Raw genomic sequence first — 21420 nt, 5'->3', positions numbered from 1 at the left:
TGCCTGGCACACAGTAGACATTCCATAAATGCTTATTGACTGAATGACACTTTCATTTTACTGAAAAGTAAACTAAGTTCAGAAAAGTGACCTGATTAGTCAAAGATCAGATTAGTTAGTGACAGAACAAAAGCACAAGAAAGCTTCCTGACCCTGTTCACCAAGGAAACGCCTGCAAGGCTCTAGGAGCAGGATTTCCCACAAAGCTATTTTTTTCCTCTTATAAGTTCTATCACTTAATATCCTTGTGCTTCCCCTATGGGAGAAAAATATTCTAATTTTCCTCTCAGCAAAGGCAAGTCCCCCTCCTACCTACCTCTCCTTCCTTGTGACAGAGTATATCTGCATAAATAAGTACTGCCTGTGCTAGTGAACTGTGTTAGAATCATTAATGAGAAACATCACATTGGGAAAGAATAACAATCTAAACAGACAGTGCCTGTTTGAAGTGGGAGCAGAGGCTGCCACATAGGCATCTCTCTTACCGTAGTTGTAGCCCTTTATTTGTTCTGGTACCACCCAGCTGGTAAACTTTGGCAGTTTCCACAACACCTGTGATCTCAGCAACCTAAGTGAAAGGACAGAGACACCAGTCAAAACACTGTCAGAGCTTTCACACCACTCTGCCTTTGGATCTGTCTACTCAAATGCAGATGAGCGACCCCCAGGTAAGAGGAACCCACAGCTGCCAGGTATCCTGGGCACCTCTCTCAGGGTTGGAACTCAGACAGCCAAGCAGACAGCCCAGTGCCCAGGGCATGCAAGCTGTAGGAGAGGGTGCAGCTAGCCCAGTAGAGCCCACTGAGGTTTCTCCTCCACCTTAACGCTACATCATTAGGGCATGTACTGGGGATTTCAGAGGTTGGCTTTCTATCCTATGCAAAGACGAATACGGTCAGTTTCTGTGGCCAGGCCTTCCGGGACACGGCATGGCTGTAGGTCCTCACAGAAGAGAGTAAACACATTAAAGCCAGACAACCCAGAAAAAACAAACAAAAACAAAAAAATTAAAAAACTATGTTCCAGCCACCCAGGCCAGAGCATCCGTGCTAGATTCCATATAATAACCTTTATTAGAATGAATGGAGACTTTTTTTATTTTTAAACTCAACACAAGTCCTTGTTCCAGAAATGACTTGGTATATAACATGGAAAATTTTCATTTATTTATTTTTCAAAAGAATAAATCTCTCAGATTATGCAGCTCCCAATGAATACCTTGTAAATCTCCTCTCACGTTTATACTGAAGAGGGACAGAAAATATTATTCTAGATCTAAACCCACCAGTCCCATGGGCTCCAAGTACTCTCTTCCTGCCAGAAGGTCATGCACATTCCCTCATCATCTCAGATTGTCACTATTCTACAGACATCTCAATTGGAGTCTGTTTTCCAGGTATATGATGTCCAGGAGAGCAAATGACTTGCTCAGAAGCCCCTAACCCAGTTGAGAATCATTATATTTAAAACATGGACAATTGCCTAAGGAAAGAAATACCAACCCGATAAACTGGTTTGCTGTTGTGATTTCCAATGCCAATTCTTACAAAACATCCTGTGACAGTTTTAGCAAAGAAGGGCATATGACACCAACGTTCCAGCTTATGCCGTGATAACCGGACCCTATTCAATTCCTCAGGTAAGGAGACTGGTTGTGATTTTGGAGGGATCTCTTCTTTCCTGTGAGGAACAAAGGGACATTGGAGAAAGTGTTCATAAAAACAATCAAGATAAATAATACCAACTTTTCAAAAACCTAGTCAGAATATATTTGATAAACTCAGTATGAGAAATAAGCACTGGAAAAGAGATATAAAAAGTTCCTCTCCCAACCAGCTGAACTGTCTTGAATGAGGTTGTAGCAAGGTTAAGAATAGGCTGCTACCACATGTAACCTATCAGAGTTAAAAAACTCATGAAAGTTCCTGGCAAATCTCAAGAGTGACACAAGGTGAGTTCCTGCCTGCTAAGACCAGATGAACTGTCCAGAGATATAAGTTGAGAGCCAGAGGGCAGGAGAAATGAATAGGCTGATGTGCTAGGGAGCTTAGATCAGCAATTCAGGGTATTGAACCAAACCAAAGTTCAGAGCCCAAACAAGGAGATTTGGGAAATTACCCTGAAATTCTCAAAGAACCCACTTATCCTGACTACTAGATCAAAATGTATACAGCTTACTCCTCTTCTTCATCAGACGACGATGTTCGGGATGAACGGTCTGACTTTTCACTGGACTTGTCATCCTCTTCCTCCTCTTCATCATCAGAGTACACCTCACTGGTTTTTAATGGCTGTTTTTTGGCAAGGAGCTCAGCTAATAACAAGAAGGGGGGAAACTGTTACCTAGGTTCTCTCAGTAAGAAAATGAAACATTTTTCATTCCTGAAAATGAACTGGAATATGGAGAAGGACTCAAAAAGACAGCTCCATGGGCTATATATAGCAGCAGGGTTACCAGAGAGTTAAAATCATTCAGGTGCTAAACATCAAGCCCTAAAACACAACAAAAGGGGCTGAAAGAGTGCTACTTGCTGGGCAGATAGGGTCACCAACATTACTGAGAGTTGTCTTTAACTCCTTCCACTCAAGACACTGGAAGATGGTCAGGAGAGAGGGAAAAACAAAAGATGTCTTCAGAAAGTAATTGTGAAAAGCTTTATTTTGAGTTTGTAACACTATCTGTAAGAACAGAAGACTGGAAACAACCTAAATGTCCACAAATAGGAGAATGGTTGAATCACTTTGATACCGTCATTCAGAAGAGTACTATGTAGCTATAAAAAAGAAATGAAGCATAGCACTCTGTCAGGAGTTGGAAAATATTTTTTCAGGGTCAGACAGTAAATATTTTAGGTTAGTGAGTCACATGGCTATTGTTGTATACAACTGGTAAAGATCTCCAGGATATACTGTTAAGTGAAAAAAGCAAGATGGAGAAAAATCTGTACAGTATAACACTATTAATCTAAGATGGGAGTGGGTGGGTGGTAAGCCTGTGTCCGTATATTTATTTTGTTTTTTTAAAGGAAGGATACAAAAAAATATATAAGTGGCTACATAGTATGGAAGGAAAGAAAGGGATAAATAGAAAAGTACAGAAGCTAAATTTCTTTGAATATCCCTTGTTCAATAGATTTAACTTTGGAGCCATGTAAATATTTTATATAATCATAGAAAAAATAATAAAAGGTCATCTTTAAACACCCAAAGCAAAATAAAATAAAGGAACTAGCTGTGTATTCATTTGATGACATATTTACACAGAAAAAAACTATAACAAGTGACTTTAAAACAGAGTCATTTGGATGTATACTCCTAATGGGATATATACTAGAACAAAAGAAACTATTTTTGTTTCTATCAACCATATTATTGATAATAATGTTGGAACTTTTATTCTGATACTGATAAAGTATGTCTTGTGAGATTATGATGATAAATAATTACGCTGGTATAATTGAGAAACAGAATTTTGGTATGGGAGAAAGGAAGTATAGATGTAAGATGAGATAAATGATAGACCACAGGTTAGGTTACAAAAGAAGTTTCAATAAATTCAATATTGAATAATGAATATTCAATAAATTTCAATAAATTATACAAACCATCTTCTCTAACCAAAATGGAATAAAGCTAGAAATCAATAACTGACAGAACTGAAAAAGTCACAAATATATGGAAATTAAAAAAAATAAACAAGCTCTTAACAGCCAATGGGTCAAAGAAGTAATCACAAACGAAATTAAGAAATATCTTGAGATGAATGGAAATGATGAATGAAAACATTAAAACATGGGATGCAACAAATCAAGTGCTCAGAGGGAAATTTATAGCTCTAAATGTTTATATTAAAAAAGCTCTTATATGAGAGATCTAACTACACACCTGAAGGAACTAGGAAAAAACAAACAAAACAATAACCCAGCAAACTAAATTCAAAGCAAGCAGAAGAAAGGAAATAACATGAGAGTAGAAATAAATGAAATAGAGAATAAGAAAACAATATAATTAACAAAACCAAAAGTTGGTTCTTTGAAAAGATCACTAAAATCAACAAACCTTTAGCTAGACTGACAAAGAAAAAAAGAGAGGACACGAATAATTAAAATCAGAAATTATAGTGGGGCACATTACTACTGGATAAGAGAATACTATGAAACCTGTATGCCAATAAATTTGAAAACCTGTGAAATGAACTGTGCCTAGAAACATACACACAACCTACAGGGCCCTTGGAAGAAACAGAAGATCTCAGCAGACCAATAACAAGTTGTAGCTGAGCGAGAGGGTTTCGTCCTCGCTCAGGCCCAAGAGTCGGGGGGGGCTTGCTCCTGCCGAACCACCGGCGGGGGGTGCCCCAAGAGGGAGCACCGGTTCTCCAGGCGTGGGGGACGCGCGGTTGGGGAAAAACCATGGAGACCGCTTGAGCGCAAGAACAGGTCTGCTTTATTACGGAAGTACACTTAGCTATATAGGGTTGGGTAGAGGGAGGGGCGTGATGAAGGGAGGGTTGGCTAAGGGGCGGCTGTGGACAGGCTGAAGCTGATGGATAGACCTGAGGTAAGCAGTTACTGGGGAAGAGGGCAGATTGTGGGTTGGCAATATGGGCGGGACTGGCGGGAAGGACGGCGGGGGCTGGAAGGGGAGGAGGGGTGGAGAAAGGCGGCAACAATTGCTCCTTTTGTTTTTAAAAGGAAATAGAGGCAACAAGTTTTGGTGCGCACTGTGGGTGTGAATAACTCGGTGTGCGCAGCAACAAAAGACAAGGATTATGAGGAGGAGGAGGAAAAGGAGGTTATAAGGATGGGTACTGGAATAGGACGAGGGGTAGGGGGAGACCACGAGGACCGGCTGGCCGTGAGCGGACGACATAGCATCTGGCCAGGACACATGTGCCCGCCATTAGGGTCGGCGCACGCCGGCGCCTGGCGCGCGCCAAGCCTTGCCAGCGAAACGGGCTCGTGATGTCCCCGGACCCCCCGCCTGAGGGGGAGGAACAGTTGGGGAGAAGTGAGGGGAGGAAGACAAGAAGCTATAGGCGTGCGGTCTGGAGTAGGTGGTGCAGGCGGAAGGGGCGAGGTGGACGGCTGGGGGGGGACTCAGCGGTGGCGAGGCGTTGGTAGTGGACTTGTACAAAGGAGCTGAACACTGCATTGGCTTGATCTTTGGCAAGGCGGACTATTCTCCTGATGGCCCAGGGGCCCACAGTGAGGGCTAAGAGGATAATGATAAGGGGGCCTAGGAATGGGAGCAGGTACGGGAGGAGAGAGATAGGTAATATCTTGATCGACCGCCTGCCGGAGGGCAAGGGCGGCGATCCCAGTGCCTGCTCCAGCGAGACCTAAAAGGGTGGCGACGGGAGGGGGCTGGGGTACAGAGTAGGGGGTAAGCGAGGCTTGGGGTTGTGGGAGCTGAGGGAGGCAGTGGCGAGGGGGGTGCCGGGCGAAGGAGCGGGCGAGGTGGAGCGGGGCAGAGAAGGGGGCTGTGCCTTTGGAGGATTGAAAATCTGATTTGGGCCCACTGGGGTGGAACGTGTGGGAATTGCCTCCTTTTTTATAGTGATAATGGCGCCGTAATCGTAGCCTACTGCATACAGGCGGGCTCCCCACATGCGGCCTCGTAACCAGAGGTCGGAGTTGGGGTCTTTGTGAGTGTGATGGTGTTCCATCGAGTAGCATTACGCTGGAGAGTGAGGTATGGGTCTTTGTTAGGGGCGCTGGACTATCCGTGGGCGATGGTTTCGCACCCCCAGGAAGGACAGTAATAGTGCGTTGGGTCATGGCATCCTCTGGCGGAGGATGGGCACATGTAGAAACCTGTGGCAGCCGGGTTGTGTCCCCCCCACTCATTAGACGGAAGGTTCGTGCGTCCAGTGAGGTTGGCGACATCAGTAGTGAAAGAGGGGGCGGAGGCGGTTACGTTCGAGGCGAGGAGCCTTTTTTGTTGCCAGAGGGAGAGGGTCCAATTGAAGGGCTGGTGACTCGGGTTGGCAGCGGCTGGGAGAGCGAGGGAAGCCAGGACGAAGAGAACGGCTGCGAGGCTGTGTAGAGGCATCATCTGACGGTGCGGCATCTTGATGATGGCTGGTGCTGGATCCGGGTGAACGGGGCGACCTCTGGGCCGTATCCACTGTCAATGTTATCTCTCACCGAAGGCATAGGGTGCTGATCATTCGGTGGAACTAATGGGTCAGTGGCGGGCCGAATGCAACGCCCAGGAACCCAGAGCGGCTGCGGCTCAGAATCTGGAAAGACGCAAGCAAAGCCCCTCCCCTGTGCTAGGAGGGGAGCTGGATCTTGCCAACGATTTGTGGCAGGGTCTTTCCAATGGACGAGGGGAACTTGCGAGGGCTGCCACATGGGTCCCCAGTGTTTATGGGTGGGGGAGAGTCCATGGTCATCGAAGGTTAGGAGATTGTGATGAATGAGGCAGGCAGTCACGACGTCGGCGGGGGCCTTGTGGGGAGAGGAGGCCCTTTCTTTTTGAATGAGTAGCTTGAGCTGTTGGTGAGTGCGCTCGACGATTCCTTGCCCCTGTGGATTGTATGGAATGCCAAAATGATGCGTGATGTGATACATCTGCACGAAGCTGGCGAAGGCGGCACTGTGATATGCTAGTCCGTTGTCTGTCTTGAGATCCCATGGAATTCCCATGAACAAAATAGCTTGGCGAAGCGCCTGGACGCAGTGTTTAGCACTTTCCCCCATAAGAGGGACTGCATAGCACAGATGTGAAAAGGTGTCAATTGCCACATGAAGATATTTGAGGCGGCCAAATGCACTGACATGAGTGACATCTAATTGCCACCTTGAGTTTGGGCGGAGGCCGCGGGGGTTAACACCCTGAGGCTGCAAAGGCCCAAGTGGCAACAATGGCGCGCAAGTCCAGCACGCGCGCACAAGGTGTTTGCAAGTTTCAATGGGAAGGTCTGGGAAGAGCTTCCGGATGGACCGCGCGGAGAAGTGGAATTGGGAATGCAGGAGCTTGGCTTGATTAACAAAGTCTCCAAGCTGCGGCCCGTCGGCAGGGTTTTCATGTAGGAGGACCGGGTTTACCTGGCAGCTTGACACAGAAGCATCAGCGAAGTCATTCCCTTGAGCCAGCGGTCCTGGTAGGCCAGAGTGGCTTCTGATATGAGCAATGAACCAAGGCTGCTGCCTCGCCTCAAGCAGTCGCTGTACGAAAACGAGCGCTCGATCAATGTTTGAGTCACCCGGTAAGAAAGTGGCAAGCGGGAGGCTGCGGCACACTTGAAGAGTGTATAGGCTGTCAGTGAAGATGTTGAGAGACTGGTTTGGGTGGAGGTTAAGGACTGCAGCGACGGCTAGAAGCTCACCTACTTGAACAGAGAAGTCATTTGCAAACAGCAGTTGCCGTGGCTCAGGATTCTCAGGAGTGTATATGATGGCAGCAAACGCCGTTTTTGAGGCATCTGTGAAGGCAGTGATAGCTGAAGGGATCGGGTTCCGTGCGGGCAATGGACGGAACGCGTTGGAAAACGCCAATTGAGACATTCCCTGCAGCAATCGGTGATGAGGATAGTGGTTGTCAAAGGAGCCGCGAAAGAGCTCTACCAGGCTCTGCATTTGGGCATTGTTCATGATGAGGGAGGTAACTTCCTTGGCATCTAAAGGCCAAACAATGGTGTGTGGCGGGATGCCATACGTTTGTATGGAAAGAAGTACTAAGTCAGTGGCCAGCGCGATCCAGGCCCTTGTAAAAGGGCAGATTTTCGGGAGTTTGCTCTTTGACGTATGCAGAAAAAGGAGAGGGCCATCTTGCCACCAGAGACCTGTGGGAGTGATTGGCGTTGGCAGAACTAAAGCCAAAATTGGAAGGTTAGGGGAGAACCGCTCCAGGCGGCACTGCTGCAGAGCGGCGCTAACTTGCTGGACGACTTCTCGAGCAGCAGGAGTGATGGTGATGCTGCGGGTGGCTGCAGTTGGTGGGCTGTCTTTGGTCTGCAAGAGCTCGAAGAGGGGTTGCATCTGCGCTGTTGTGATGGGCAGCGCCGAGCGAAGCCAATTGATTTGTCCGCAAAGTTGTTGGAGTTCAGTCAGCGTCATCTTGTGAGAGACATGAATTTGTGGGCTTGTGGGCTGAATGAAGTGATGAAAATGAAAGCCCAAAAATGGAAAAGGAGGTTGGAGGTTTATTTTGTCTGATTGCACGGTAAGTCCGAGGCTTGAAAGGTCTGTCATCACTGCAGAGAGCAGGTCATTGAGGAGCGCGCTGGAGCTCGCTGCTAAGAGAAGGTCATCCATGTAGTGGAGAATGTATGTTTGCTCTGGATGAAACTTTGAGCGCAGCGGCTCAATGGCATGGTTGACATAGAGCTGACATATGGTTGGGCTGTTCCGCACACCTTGCAATAGCACTCGCCATTGGAATCGAAGCGCTGCGCCCTGGTTGTTGGTGCGTGGGACTGTAAACGCAAATCGCGGACAGTCTCGCCGGTGAAGAGGAATAGAGAAAAAGCAGTCCTTGATGTCAATGGTTGCTGCATGAAAATGTTGGGGGACTGCAGTGGGGTGCGGGCATCCTGGCTGAGGTGACCCCATTGGTTTGATATGCTTGTTGATCTCACGGAGATCGTGGAGAAGGCGGTATTTGCCAGTGCTCTTTTTGCTGATGACAAAGACTGGTGAATTGTAAGGACTAGTGGATGACTCTATATGCCCTGCTTGTAGCTGCTCTTTGACGAGGGCAGAGAGAGCCTGCAATTTGTGAGCTGGCAAGGGCCACTGCTCGACCCAGATGGGCTCCTCTGTGTCCCATTCCAGAGGGATAGGGTCAGGTTTTGAGATGGGAGCAGTGGCCCCTAGAAGGGGGGGGGGCAGCGCAGCTGAGAAGGCTTCTGTGGTGATTCGGGCCTTTAGCTGGCTGAGGACATCTCTCCCCCATAAGATGGTCTGGACTGACGAGAGGACGAGTGGACGAATTTGGCCTTCGTGGCCTTCTCGGTCGCTCCAATGCAGAGGCTGGGATGTTTTCCAGGAGGCAGCGGCTCCTGTGGCGCCGATGACTTGAGGGCCGGTTTCGAGGGGCCAGTGATTGAATGCGGCGATTTCGAAGGGAACACAGGAAACTTCAGCGCCAGAATCCAGAAGCCCATCAAGCCATTGCCCATTAATCTTAAGCTCTAATGAGGGTTTCTGGCAGCGTGTGATGGGCATTGTCCACATTATGGCTTGGGAATTTTTCTGGGGGCCTCTTGGGGGTGGGGCTGAGGCCTGCCCCGCTGGAAGTTTAAAGGCTGCTGGGAACCTTGGGCGGAACGGCAGTCGCGGGCCCAGTGATAACCTTTCCCACAACACGGACACGGCGTAGAAGGGCCCCTTGGCCGTCGCATTGGCGGGTCTGAGCGAGGCGCTGGGCCTGGCTGGGAGCACTCGCGGACGAAGTGGCCGGGTTGGCCGCACCGAAAGCAGACGGAAGTGGGGCTGGATGAAACAGCCATGGCAGAGGCAAAGGCAGCGGTGAGTGTTTTGACTTGTGGGTCAATGTCACGGCAAGCAAGGACCCATTCGTGCAGAGCTTTGTCGCGTATGGGAAGGATTACGGCCCGGAACGGCGCAAGGCACCCGTCAATGACTAACTCTTTGGCTAACGCAAATTGGGCATCCTCGCTGGAAATTTTCCGCTGACAAGCTTCCAGGATGCGGGCGACAAATGCTGGGAAGGTCTCATTGGAGTCCTGAAGCAGCTGCGCGAGCTTGGTGGGCTGCTTGGTGGAAACTAGAGAGAATGACCGCTGGACGAGGACCTTTACCCGGTGCCAAAACCCTGGGTCAATTTCGAGATAAGAACGAGGGTTTGCATAATTGTTGGTGCCCGTGTATGCATCGGAGGGATTGAGGATGCCAGCCTGGGCATTCTCCACGATTTGCCGGTCAACAGCCGCTTGGTAATGGGCGCGCCATTCGATAAATTGACCGGGCGTCAGGATGGCACGGGCTAATGCAATCCAGTCATATGGGAGAACGAGTTGGGTCCCCAACTCCTCAAGTAGTTGCTGAGCATAAGGGCTGCCAATTCCGTCTTCCTTTACAGCTTTGCGGAGGGTCCTGACCTCTTCCGCTGTAAAGGGTAGCCAAGTTTGGGGTCGCTGCGGCGTGGGCTGCGGATTCAGCGGATACAGCTGAGGGGTTTGAGGAGGCGTGGCACCGGGGACCGATGGAGCAGCCAGGGCAGGCGAAGGGCTATTGCCATACGGCGGCGGCAAGGGATAAGCGGAACACGGGTGAGAAAATGGCGGCTTAGCGGCTTCCGGGCGACAACAAAATGGCGGCAGGACCCTTCCAGGCCCCGGCCAAGATGGCAGAGCAGCGACATCCGGCAGCGGACAAGATGGCACGAGGGGCGTTTCCGGTTTAGCGGAAGATGGCGACCATGCAGTTTCCGGCCCAAACCGGATGCTGACTGGGCAGGAAGAGGCGGGTAGAGGCGGGAGGAGGACACCGGCGAAGAAGAAGCCGGATGCGTGCCATCTTGGGCAGAAGTGGGGGAAGAAGGCGGAAGTCCGCCATATTGGGGAGCAGCAGGAGTGGTTTCTGTCTGCTGCGGGGAGCTCGGGCGGGGAGGTTCACGCTCGAGAGCAGCAGCAAGTTGGTTAGACAGAAAGTCAGTGTCGGCGGACTCATCGGGATCACAGTCTAGAGGCCATTTGGGAGAAGCTTCATAAACAGCTTCGGTCGGAGCGCCAAGGAGACAAGCGCGAATGGCCACGAGAATGGGTAAGAGGCCTGCTGGGAAGGTGCGTTTCTCGTGCTCCATGGTGGAGGTGACTCGATCTATGAGTCGCGAGTATGTGTCCAGGCTCCAGAGTTGGCAGGTGGCGAGCCACGGATTAAAAGGGAGCAAGAGATCCCAGTACTTTTGGAGCTGCCGCAAGGAGACGCTGACTCCATTGGCATCGAGCAGGGCAGCGAGGGCCCTGACTTGAGGCGCCTGACGCAATGACAAAGAGGCGCCCATGACGAGATAGGAGCGGGACGACGGCGAGGGGTCCCGGGGCGGGACGACGGCGAGGGGTCCCTACCTGGAGAGGAGGATGATCGCCGATTACAGCAGCAGCAGCAGCAGAGAGGGGCCGGGGGAGGAGCCGCCACGTTGGGCGCCAGTTGTAGCTGAGCGAGAGGGTTTCGTCCTCGCTCAGGCCCAAGAGTCGGGGGGGCTTGCTCCTGCCGAACCACCGGCGGGGGGTGCCCCAAGAGGGAGCACCGGTTCTCCAGGCGTGGGGGACGCGCGGTTGGGGAAAAACCACGGAGACCGCTTGAGCGCAAGAACAGGTCTGCTTTATTACGGAAGTACACTTAGCTATATAGGGTTGGGTAGAGGGAGGGGCGTGATGAAGGGAGGGTTGGCTAAGGGGCGGCTGTGGACAGGCTGAAGCTGATGGATAGACCTGAGGTAAGCAGTTACTGGGGAAGAGGGCAGATTGTGGGTTGGCAATATGGGCGGGACTGGCGGGAAGGACGGCGGGGGCTGGAAGGGGAGGAGGGGTGGAGAAAGGCGGCAACAACAAGTAACATGATTGAATCAGTAATTAAAAACCTCCTAACAAAGAAAAGCCCAAGAACAGATGGCTTCACAGGTAATTTTACCAAACATTCCAAGAAGAATTAATGCAAATACTGTTAAAACTCTTCCAAAAAATTGAAGAGGAGGGAACACTCTTTAACCCATTCTATGAGACCAACATTACCTTCATACCAAAGTCAGATAAAGATATCACAAGAATATTACGGACCAATACTCCTTATGAATACAGATGCAAAAAGCTTCAACGAAACTAGCAAAACGAATTTAACAGCACATTAAAAGAATAATACCCCACAATTAAATGGGATTTATTCCAAGTAAGGTGTTCCAACATGAGAAAATCAATTAATGTAATACACATTAAGAGAATGAAGGGGAAAATAAAGACACAATCATCACAATTGACACAGAAAAGGCAATGGATAAAATCTAGCACCCCTTCTTGAAAGGTATCCAAATTGGAAAGAAAGATGTAAAACTTTCCCCATTTACAGATGATATGATCCCATATGTAGAAAATCCCGTACCTGGAATTAAGTGTTAGAGTGGTATGATGGAGAAGCAGATGTGGTTCAAGTGACTGGGCTCCTGTCTACCACATGGGAAGTCCCGGGTTTGGTTCCCGGTGCCTCCTAAAGAAGACAAGCAAGACAGCAAGCTGATACGATGGGTAGGTGCAGTGAGCTGATGCAAGAAGATGATACAAGAAAAGACACAAGGAGTAAAACATAACGAGATATACAACAAAGCAGGAAGTAGAGGTGGCTCAAATGATTAGGTGGCTCCCTCCCATGTGGAAGGTCCCCAGTTCAGTTCCTGGTGCCTCCTAAAAGGAAGACAAGCACACAATGAACAGATACAGTGGGTGGGGAGAAATAAATAAAATAAATCTTAAAAAAAAAAAAAAAGGAGCATGATGTAGCAACCTACTCTCAAAGTTGATAAATCTGGGTATCTATCTGGGTGAGGGGTATTTTGGACTTCTATGTATTGCTTTTGTATTACTTTTGCAACTTTCCTGTAAGTCTCAAGTTATTTCAAAATAAAAACAAAAAATAAATGGGATTTCTGGGAAGATGTAGGATTAGAGAGGCATAGGACTCACTTCTCTCCTAGAAAAATAGCTAGAGGACATGCAGAAACCATCCAGCAAACTGTTCTAGGGCATAGGACACCAGAAGAAGGCTGGATACCATTCAGAATACAGAGGGGCGAAGAAAAGGAGATTTGGCGGGTAAAATCTGTGTATAAAGTTGTAGCCACAGCTGCTGGTGCCCATCCCCCATCCTTGGAGCAGACAACAGTGGGTCCTCCAGCTCCTAGCCAGTGGCTATGGGCTAAGGGGATCTATGGACTTAGGGTGTTACAGAGGCCCAGGAATGGGGAGAGAGATGGACCCAAGCCTAAGGCTAATCTGGCTTTTGACCAGTGAACTTGGTCTGTCATGTCCCATGGTTTGCCCCTTACAGGCTGGGTAGGGATGCAACATAGTTTTCCCTGGGAGCCAGCAGAGAACTAAAGAGAACCTGCCTTTTGAGCACCCTCCCTACTGTTCTGGACTGGTTGCTGAGTAGAGATTTAATTCCTCCCTAGGAAAAGGGAAGGTGCAGCCAGCCAAGAAAGGGGAGCAGCATCTGAGCAAGTTTGATTTGGGATGCTTGGCTCTGAATAGCCACCCTGAGGGGAATTCTCCAGGACAGTGATTCTATACTGCCTGCCCAGGCAGGGTTCCAGTGAACACATTCCCTATAGGGTTTGAGCAGGGAGATCTGCCAAAAAGCACCATCTGCAGGCAGACCAGGAAAGTGCACACAAAGAAAGCAAATAAATAAAAGCTTTTGGAACCTTTAACGTCCCTCTCCCCAAGGCCCCTGAAACTGGTCTGCACTCAATTACTGGGTCCATGGCCCTGGTCTACACAGTTAAACAGGGGCAATCCTAAAGACCTAGAACAAGTTGAACCAAGAATCTAAGAACGGCAGTAATACAGAGCCACACAAACCTAAATCACTAGGCAAAGGAGAGAAACTGACCATCAGAGTAAACTCCTCATCATAATCAGATAACTAGATATCAGGAAAAAATTACAAGCCATACTAAGAATAAGGACAATACGGCTCAGGCAAAGGAACAAATCCTGTGTTCCTTGATTTGAAACAGGATTTGAAACAATTGATCAATGATCTTCATACAAGTCTCCTAAATCACATAAAGGAGTTGAAGGGTAACATGGCTAAAGAAATTAAGATGATACTGGGCAAACAAAGAGAAGAATTTGAAAGCTTGAAAAGAAAAATAACAGAGCGTATGGGAATGAAAGGCACAATAGGTGAGATTAAAAATACACTAGAGGCACACAACAGCAGATTTGAAATCAAAGAAGAAAAAGAATCAGTAATATAAAAGACAGAAGAGTTGAAACTGAAAAGAGAAGAACACAGAGAGCAAAGGATGGAAAAAATTGAGGAGGGGCTCAGGGAGTTGAATGATAGCACAAAGCCCAACAACATATGTCTCATGAGAATTCCAGAGGGAGATAAGAAGGGAAAAGAGGCAGAAATAGTATTTGAGAAAATAATGGCCAAAAATTTCCCAACTCTAATGAAAAACATGAATATACATGTACAAGAAGCATAGCAGACTCCAGTAAGAATCCAAATAGACCTACTCCAAGACACATACTATTCAGGATGTCAAAGATGTCAGATAAAGAGAAAATTCTGAAAGCAGCAAGGGAGAAGTGAAACATCACATACAAGGGATGCCCAATAAGATTAAGTGTGGATTTCTCATCAGAAACCATGGAGGCAAGAAGACAGTGGTACGATATAAATAAGATACTGAAAGGGAAAAACTGCTAGCCAAGAATTCTTTATCCAGTAAAACTGTCCTTCATATATGAAGGTGAGTTTAAAATATTCACAAACAGAAACTAAGAGTTTGTAAATAAGAATCTGGCCTGACACGAAACACCAAAGGGAGTTCTACAGCCTGAAAGGAAAAGACAGGAGAGACAGGCTTAGAAAAGACTGTAGAAGTGAAGAAAGGGTAACCAAAAGGGTAAACAGACAGACAAAAACAAGATACGACATATGTAAGCTAAAGGATAAAATGATGGAAGTAGGGAGCGGAGGTGGCTCAAACCACTGGGTGCCTCTCTCCCACCATGGGAGGTCCCAGGTTCGGTTCCTGGTGACTCCTAAAAAGAAAAACAAAACTGAGACGAGCATACAGCCAACAGACACAGAGAGCAAGTGAAAATAAAGGGGGGAGGATCAATAAAATTAAAATAAATCTTAAAAAAAAACCCACACAAATAAATGGTTGAAGTAAGCAATTCCTTTACAGTAATAACACTGAATGTTAATGGGTTAAACTCCCCAGTCAAAAGATATGGGTTGACAGAATAGATTAAAAAACATGAACCATCATATGCTGTTTGAAAGAGATTCATCTTAGACTCAAGGATACAAACCAGCTGAAAGTGAAAGGTTGGGAAAAGATACTCCACACAAACAGTAACCAAAAAAGAGTAGGGGAGGGTAGCAGGTATAGCTCAATGGTTGAGTGCCTTTTTCCCATATACAAGGTCCTGGGTTCAATCCCTGGTACCTCCTTAAAAAAACGAGAGAAAAAGAGCAGGGGTAGCTACATTAATATTGGACAAAAGAGACTTTAAATGCACAAAGTTATAAGAGACAGAGAAGGCTATTATATATTAATAGAAGAGACAATCCATCAGGAGGAGTAACAGTCATAAATATCTATGGACCTTGCCATGATGTCACAAAATACATGAGGGGAAACTGGCAAAACTGAAGGAAGAAATAGACAAATCTACAATAATAGAGACTTCAACATGCCACTCATGTCAATAGATTAAATAACTAGACAGAAGAACAACAAGGTCACAGAGAACTTGAACAATAAGATAAATGAGCTAGCCCTAACAGACATAAACAGAACACTACACCCTAAATCGGCAGGTTATAGCTTTTCTCAAGTGCTCATGGATCTTTTCCCAAGATAAACCACATGCTGGGTCACAAAATAGATAGATATTATACAATGCACCTTCTCAGATCATAATGTAATGAAACTGGAAATCTGTAATAGGCAGGAAAGGGGAAAACCTGCAACTATATGGAGGCTAAATAATCAACTCCTAAACAATCAGTGGGTCAAAGAAAAAAATAGAAAAGAAAAGAATGAAAATGAGAACACAACTTATCAAAACTTATGGGATACACCAAAAGCAGTGTGGAGAGGGAAATTTATAGCCCTAAGAACCTATATTAAAAAACAAGAAACAGCTAGAATCAAAGACCTAACTGAACAGCTGGAAGAACTAGAAAAAGAACAGCAAACCAATCCCAAAGCAAACAAAAAGAAAGAAATAAAGATTAGAACAAAAATAAATGAAATTAAGAACCAAAAAAACAACAGAGAAAATCAACAAAACCAAAAGACTATAAAAAAAAAAGCAACAGAAAACTACAGGTGTTGTAGAAGATATGGAGAGACAGGAACACTTAATCACTGTTGGTGGGAATATAATATAGTATAGCCACTATGGAAGTCTGTTTGGTGTTTCCTAAGGAATTTAGATATAGATCTGCCATGTGACTTGGGAATACCAATACTAGGTATATACTCAGAAGAACTGAGAGCAGGCACATGAATAGATATCTGCACACCATTATTCACAACTGCCAAAAGATGGAAACAACTTGGATGTCCATCAACTGATGAATGGATAAACAAATTGTGGTATATACACACGGCGGAATACTATTCAGCTGCAAGAAATGAAGTCATAAAGCATAAGATAACATGGATGGGGCGGCGGACTTGGCCCAGTGGTTAGGGCGTCCGTCTACCACATGAGAGGTCTGCGGTTCAAACGCCGGGCCTCCGTGACCCGTGTACAGCTGGCCCATGCGCAGTGCTGATGCGCGCAAGGAGTGCCCTGCCATGCAGGGGTGTCCCCCGAGTAGGGGAGCCCCACGTGCAAGGAGTGCGCCCCGTAAGGAGAGCCGCCCAGCATGAAAGAGTGCAGCCTGCCCAAGAATGGTGCTGCACACACAGAGAGCTGACACAAGATGATGCAAGGAAAAGAAACACAGATTCCCGTGCCGCTGACGACAACAGAAGCAGACAAAGAAGATGTGCAAAGAGAGAACAGACAACTGGGGTGGGGGGGGGGGGGAGAGAAATAAATAAATAAATAAACAAATCTTAAAAAAAAAAAAAAAAAAGACAACATGGATGGACCTGGAGGACATTATGTTGAGTAAAGCAAGCCAGACACAAAAGGATTCTGTATGATTCCCCTATTATGAACTGAAAATAATGAGCGAACTCATGGAGATAAAAACTAGACTATTCCAGAAAATAGAGTGAGGTTAGAGAATGGAAAGCTGAAGTTTAATCTGTAGAGAAGTGATAAAAAGGTGGTTTGTAAATATTTGGAAGTGAATTGGTGAAAGCACATAATAGTGTTTGTAATTAGCAGTGCTAATATATGGGTATGATAGTGTTTGACAGAGAAAGTCTAAGGTCGTGTATATCACCAGAAGGAAAGCTAAAAAATGAAATATGGAGCTGTTTAGCATAGTGAACCCTCTTGTGAAAAATGAGTTTGGTTACTAGTAATATTTGGGCAAAAATACAAACAAAGCAAACTGTGGACAGTGGTATAAAGTAATATATTAATAAACTTCCATAAATGTTAAAAAAAGGGCTGAAATTCTAAGCAAAAGAAAACAGACAGAAAGTATTACATATTGTTAGACTCTGTCTATACAAAATATTGACTACAAATAAATTATAGAGACAAATAGATTAGCAGGTATGTATGGAAGGAAAAGAATAGAGAGATTGAGAGGTGACTACCAAAGGATAGAGATTTCTGTTTTTTTTTTCTTTTGGAGGAAGGAAAATACTAAAATATTGATTGATGTGATGATGCACAACTCTGTGATTATACCAAATGCCACTGACTGTATACTTTAGATGGATTGTATGGTTTATGACTACATTTCAATAAAATTGATAAAACAATAAATAAATGATGCTGGGACAACTGGATATTCACATACAAAAAAATGAGGGGAAGCAGATGTGGCTCAACTGATAAGAGCGTCCGCCTACCACATGGAGGGTCCAGGGTTCTATACCCAGTGCTTCCTGACCTGTGTGGTGAGTTGGCCCATGTGCAGTGCTTCTGCACACAAGGAGTGCTGTGCCATGCAGGGGTGTCCCCCATGTAAGGGAGTCTCACATGCAAGGAGTGCACCCCGCAAGGAGAGCCACCCCGTGTGAAAAAAGTGCAGCCCGCCCACAAGTGGCACCGCACACACAGAGAGCTGATGCAGTAAGATGATGCAACAAAAAAGAGACGCAGTTTCCCAGTGCCGCTGAGAATGCAAGCGGACACAGAAGAATACATAGCAAATGGACAGAGAGAGCAGCCAACATGGGGGAAGGGGAGAAAAATAAATAAATCTTAAAGCAACAAAAAAATGAGGATGGACTCCTTCCTCACACCATACACAAAAATTAACTCAAAATGAATTACAGGCCTAAATGTAAAAGGAAAAAACGATAAAATCCTTTGAGAAAATAAAGGAATAAATCTTCATGACCTTGGGTTAGGCAAAGATTTCTTGCTCAAGCATCAAAAGAAAAAATAGATAACCTGAACTTCATCAAAATTCAAAACTTTTAAACTTCTGTGTTTCAAAGAACACTACCAAAAAGAAGTGTTCAGCCACCATGTTCCTGACTGTTCCTGGCCCTACTCTCCAGGGTCCTTCAAGATCCATGAAATGCCCTGCCCCAGAAGCTGGCTCCCAGCATGACCTCACTCAATTCCCTGGCCTCCTCCTGCTTTGACCTGACAGATATCAGCCTCAATATTGAATATGCATCTCTCTACTTAATCTTTCTCAAGTCACTTGCATGAAAACAATACCTCTCTGAATGGAAAAGTAGATTTGAACCCCCTTCCCCAAAAAAAGAAAGGAGAGGAGGGAAAGAGAGGAGAGGGAAAGAGAGGAGAGAGGGAGAGAGAAGAGAGAGAATGAGAGAGGTGAGAGGGAAAGAGAGGGAAAGAGGAGAAAGACAGAGAGAGGAAGAAAGAAAGGTAAAGATAGGAAAAGAGAAGAGAAGAGAAGAGAAGAGAAGAGAAGAGAAGAGAAGAGAAGAGAAGAGAAGAGAAGAGAAGAGTAGAGAGGAAAGGAAAGGAAAGGAAAGGAAAGGAAAGGAAAGGAAAGGAAAGGAAAGGAAAGGAAAGGAAAGGAAAGGAAAAGAAAAGCTTTACCTGGAAAACTGCCATCCCTCCCACACCTTGCCTTAGTTTTTGGACTATAAATTCCCTTTACTCCCCAACCACTTTGGAACCCCTGCTTTAACTTGTTGTTTCCCAATCTGAATCGTTATACTGTTAATAAAGCTGTCTTTCAATTTGAAAAAACAAAGAGCACAACCAAGAAAGTTAAATGATAACCCACAAAATGGGAGAAAATATTTACAAATCATATATATGGTAAGGAATTTGTATCTAAAATATATAAAGAACTCAATGATAAAAAGACAACACAATCAAAAACTGGGAAAGGATCTGAATAGATATTTCTCCAAAGGAGATTTACAAGTATTCAGAGAACATATGAAAAGATGCTCAACATCACTGACCATAAGGGAAATGCAAATCAAAACCACAATGCAATAGAAAAATAGAAAGATAAGACAGACTGATGAATGGATGGATGGATAAGTGAATAGACTGACAGAAAGATACGGCAACTACGGCAAAATGTTAAAAGTTGGTGAAACTGGGTATCTGAATGGGAGGGTGTGTTGGAGTTCTCTATGAGTTTTGTATTAGGTTTTGCAACTTTTCTGTAAGTTTGAAATTATTCAAAATAGTTTAATTAAAAATAAAACCCCCACAATTTATACAACTTCACACCATTAAGATGGCTATAATAAAAAAGACAAGTATTGGCAAGGATGTGGAGAAAGTGGAACCCTCCTATATCGCTGGTGAGAATGCAAAATGGTGAAGCCATTTTGGAAAAGTAAGGCAGTTCCCTAAAAGATCAAACACAGAGTTAACAAATAATATGACTCAGCAGGCAATTCCACTCCTAGCTATTTACCCAAGACAAATGAAAACATAGGTCTATACAAAACTTGTATATAAATGTTCACAGCTGCATTATTCATAATAGCTGCAAACTGAAAACAACCTGGATGTCCATCAACAGATGACTAGATAAATGAAAAGATAAAATGTGGTATGGTATACCTACACAATAGAACATTATTAGGCCATAAAAAAGAATGAGGTGCTGAGATACATGGTACAGTACATGGATGGATGAACCTCAAAGATGTTATGCTAAGTGAAAGAAGTCAGTCACAAAAGATCACATATTGAGTGATTCCATTTATCTGAAATGTCCAGAAACAGACAAATCTATAGAGAGAGAACAGCAGATTAGTAGTTGCTGAGAGCTGGGTATTGGGGATTTGGAGGGGCTGATGGCTAAGGGGTAGAGTTTCTTTTCTTTTTTTCCAAGGTTTCTTTTTGAAGTGACAGAAATGCTCTATAAGTGACTATGGTAATAGTTGCCCAACTGTGAATATACTAAAACCCAGTACATTTTCAATGGGTAAATTATAAAGTATATGAATTTTACCTCAATAAAGCTGTTATAAATAACATAACAAAGCAAAAAACCATGGGGTCCTGAAATCAAATGGAAGCATCAGTATGAGGCTCATGATGTATTTTAACCTTTCAAAAAACAAATTCCTAGCTTTATACACTGAAAAGGTTTAGAAAATAATGGCCAACCATGTAGCATGAGCACTTCTTGTGTCCAGACTATGGTCTCTCTTGGGGGAAAAAAAAAAAAAGCACACAAGTCTTTAGAGAAATGGCTGATTCCGAATCCAGAAAGCAGGAAAGTTATCAAAAACACTCCCAGAGTCTTATGTCAAAAGGATTCAGATAACAACTGGTTGAAGATGGGGAAAAAAATATGAATAAGAATAATAACAGCAATGTGACTAAAACACGAAAAGTTGTTAAAACACATGAGTTCATTAGGATATTGAAAATAAACCTCCTTGAAAGGGACTAAAAATTCTTTTGAAAGGGAAATAAAAAATCAAGCATTATCCTGTCTTAAGTATACAAACTATTCCTTGGAGTAATTACATAGCTAAGTTTCTCTTTACAGAAATAGACCTACTTATAAAGGAAGAAAGAATGATAGTATAATTAATAGTACAATTATAAAAATGTGTTATCAATTTCAACAAATTTTCCACACCAATACAAGATGTTAATAATAGGGTGGTGTATGGGAATCCTATACTTTTTGCATGATTGTTCTGTAAACCCACTTCTCTAATAAAGAAAAAAAAATACAATTAAATTTTTTAAAAAAGGACAATTAAAATATCACCATTTGCAACTCCTAATGAATTAGGCAATCTAGGTACATTTTAAATGGGTAAATTATCTGTGTTGTTGGGGTAGAATGTATTACTACTTCCAGTTCTTCATCCTGCACAGTACCCATGCCCTTTACCATGTGACTGGAGTTCCTCTTAGTCTCACTGATGTTGGGCTTGCTTATGTGACTTGGTAGTAGAATGTACACAGAAATGATACTGTGCCAACTCTGAGACCGGGCCTTAAGAGATATTGTGTGCTTCTGCTGGTTCCTTTTATAGTTCTGCCATCATCACAAGAAATGTGCCCTGGGTATGCTGGCCCAAGGAATAAAGAAATGGGTCAAGCAGACCTGGTCCCAATCTGGTCCTAATGATTGTTTACCTAAGTTTAGGGGTAGTATG

General features: G+C 44.9%; 1 protein-coding gene across 2 annotated transcripts in view; it reads right to left on the bottom strand.

Moving 5' to 3' along the window:
* Window positions 1-21420, bottom strand: part of RTF1 (RTF1 homolog, Paf1/RNA polymerase II complex component) — an 81824-nt gene that overhangs the window by 9036 nt on the left and 51368 nt on the right. For both annotated transcript variants that reach the window (XM_058293955.2, XM_071214116.1), the window contains 3 exons: window positions 2179-2314; window positions 1503-1680; window positions 486-568 (listed from right to left, as the gene is read on the bottom strand). In XM_058293955.2, coding sequence (XP_058149938.1) covers window positions 486-568; window positions 1503-1680; window positions 2179-2314 — 397 coding nt within the window. The remainder of the gene's footprint in view (window positions 1-485; window positions 569-1502; window positions 1681-2178; window positions 2315-21420) is intronic.

Source organism: Dasypus novemcinctus, chromosome 3 (genome assembly GCF_030445035.2).
Source record: "Dasypus novemcinctus isolate mDasNov1 chromosome 3, mDasNov1.1.hap2, whole genome shotgun sequence".
In the NCBI taxonomy this organism is placed as follows: domain Eukaryota; kingdom Metazoa; phylum Chordata; class Mammalia; order Cingulata; family Dasypodidae; genus Dasypus; species Dasypus novemcinctus.
Note: the sequence above shows the minus strand (reverse complement) of the source record. Positions and strands in the feature narration are given on the sequence as shown.